Genomic DNA, 2,670 nt, shown 5'->3' with positions numbered 1-2,670 from the left:
ATATACCGATTGAAAATGTTTCCACGCCTTTGCATCAGATGGGTGTGTAATTTCTCCTTCTTCAGTAGAATGTTCTGCATGCCATCTCATTGCCGCTGCAGTCCGTTTTGATTGGTATAGGCGTTTCAATCTATCAGCAACAGGCAAGTACCACATACGTTTATATGGCACTCGCGTCCTTCCTTGTGTAGGTTGATATCTCGGCTTCCCGCAAAACCGACATTCCTGCAGCTTAGCATCATCTTTCCAAAAAATCATGCAATAGTCAACGCACACATCAATCATTTCAGATGGTAATCCAAGACTCGCAACCAACTTCTGTATTTCATAGTAGTTCTCAGCCGATACATTATCAGGTGGCAAATACTCTTTAATGAGTTCAGCCCAAGAATCCATGCAATTCTCACTTAAGTTATTATCAGCTTTAATTGTCATCATCCTAGATGCCAATGATAACTTAGAATGCCCTTCTCTACATCCATCGTAGATAGGTTGATTTGCAGCATCTAACATAGTATAAAAACGTTGTGCATCTACGTTGGGTTCTTCCGTATTATTCTCAGGAAATGCAGCAGTAGTTTCATGAAATGCATCATTAACCATATCATGAAATCTATTTTCCTCATTATACCCATAAAAACCAAATTGATCAGATTCTTGATGCCCATAATTACTAGGTTGATCAACAGCATAATTCATACTACTACTTCCAACGTTACTGCTACAACCCTCTCCATGACGAAACCATACATAGTAATTTGGCATAAATCCTCTATTATAAAGATGCTTCTTCACTAGATTAAATTCCAAATAATTATCGTTGAAGCACTTAGGACATGGACAAAATATTGTACCGTTTTGACGAGCAAAGTCTTGGTTTGTCGCCTGGTACATGAAAGCGCGCAACCCATCACAAAACTCTCTCGTCACATCACCGGTCTCCGGATCTCTGTGATTGTACATCCACCGTCGCAATGTGTATATCTCATGCTGCCCGCCTCCAAACATTATTATATAATTTAAAAGTGTTTAGGTTTTTTTTTTAGCCTTTTTTTCTTTCACAATATTTTTTTTCGTATTCAAAGTGTGTCTGTTGGAAGTGTTTTGTGTTGTGGTTTCCATGGATCATAAACTTGCTATTTATAGGCCTACTAAAAATAGTTGCTATGGATTTGCTAGGAAAATTTGCAAGGGATTTGCGAGGGATATTTTAAAATATTATTTTTTTGCAAGGGATTTGCGAGGCTTTTACTGTTTTGCCGACAAAACAGTTACACTCGGGAAAAACGTGGCTGCCGACATCATCGGCCCTTGCAACTCCCTCGCAAATTTGCTACGGAAAATGTCATCGCTAATCCGTCGCAATATGCGAGGGAGTTGCGATGTTTTTGCGAGGATGTTTCGCGGAGTCGCAAATCTGTCGTAAATCCGTCGCAAATTTGCGAGGAATTTCGCCGTCGCAAATTTTGCGATGGAATTGTAAGTACCCTCGCTAAACTAGCAAACTACTCGCAAGTCCGTCGCAAATTTGCGAAGGCATTTTACCATCGCAAATTTCCCTCGCAAATCGACTATTTTCTTGTAGTGAAAATCTTGGATCGAGTCTCCAAATAGCATTTATCATCAGAAAACACTTTTTTAAAATATACATATATTTTTGGGAAAAATAATAACATACTAAAAAGGTATTTCTCCAAAACTCTTAAGAAAAAAAATCTCAAATTAGACGTTGCAAGTACTGTATATAATTCTCTCACGGATACAATTACAAACGAAGTAATCAATAAAAATGCCGATACAATCAAACCAAAGATTCGACTCTTTTCCACGTGTCATAAACCCAATATTTTGAGGCTACTTAATCAGACAATATAGGTAGGATAGGACGAGGCATAATATGGTTGAGGAAGATCTGCATTGCTTCACCTACCGAGACAATTCATAGACCGTTTCATATTATTTTAATTTAGAGTACTCGAGTAGCCATTAATTATGTGGCCAAACTGGAGGCATAACAGTCGATGACTCATCAAGTCATCAGCTATGTGGCCAAACTGTTACGCATATTTTGACAAATCGAGCTATAAAAAAAAACATGACAACTCATAATCACACATTTTGCCTATAACAATCGGACAAAGTTAAAATAATAAATATCTTATTATTTGTTGAAGTTTTGTTGGTTGATGTTACAAACTTTTATCATATAAATAGAGCTCGTTGAATAAAAATTAACAACACACCTCAAAGACAGTACAAACCAAATATGGCGATGATGATGATCAAGAATCATGTAAGATCTATTAGCTTACCTTCAAGATCTCATCCTAGCACAGCAGCGATCGAGGAATCGCTTGATAAGCTTCTTATCATCACCATGAACACTTCGACGATGACGTCATCCGATTCGGTTTACTCCGGTCTATCGGGGCTGGAGGATCTGTACGACTGCACGGAAGAGCTTCTTAAGATGGGTTCGACGCAAAGTGTGTTGTCGTGTAGTGATGGGAGGAAGAAGAAGAAGAAGAAGGTGAAAGGAGAGTTTATGGAGGAGATGCTTGATGGTTCGTTGAGGCTAATGGATATATGCAACGTCTCGAGGGATCTCATGGTTGAGACTCATGAGCGCGTTCTTGGTCTTCAATCTTGTGTTAGGAGAAGGAAAGATGT

At 38.6% G+C, this 2,670-nt stretch overlaps 1 protein-coding gene across 1 annotated transcript in view; it reads left to right on the top strand.

Annotated features, from left to right (window-relative positions):
* LOC104708089 overlaps nt 2,267–2,670 on the top strand; it is a 629-nt gene continuing 225 nt past the window's right edge. Inside the window, exon 1 of the mRNA XM_019230651.1 lies at nt 2,267–2,668. Coding sequence (XP_019086196.1) covers nt 2,267–2,668 — 402 coding nt within the window. The remainder of the gene's footprint in view (nt 2,669–2,670) is intronic.

This window comes from Camelina sativa, chromosome 1 (assembly GCF_000633955.1).
Source record: "Camelina sativa cultivar DH55 chromosome 1, Cs, whole genome shotgun sequence".
NCBI lineage: Eukaryota > Viridiplantae > Streptophyta > Magnoliopsida > Brassicales > Brassicaceae > Camelina > Camelina sativa.
The sequence above is the reverse complement of the archived record's forward strand: the minus strand, read 5'-3'. Positions and strand labels throughout refer to the sequence as shown.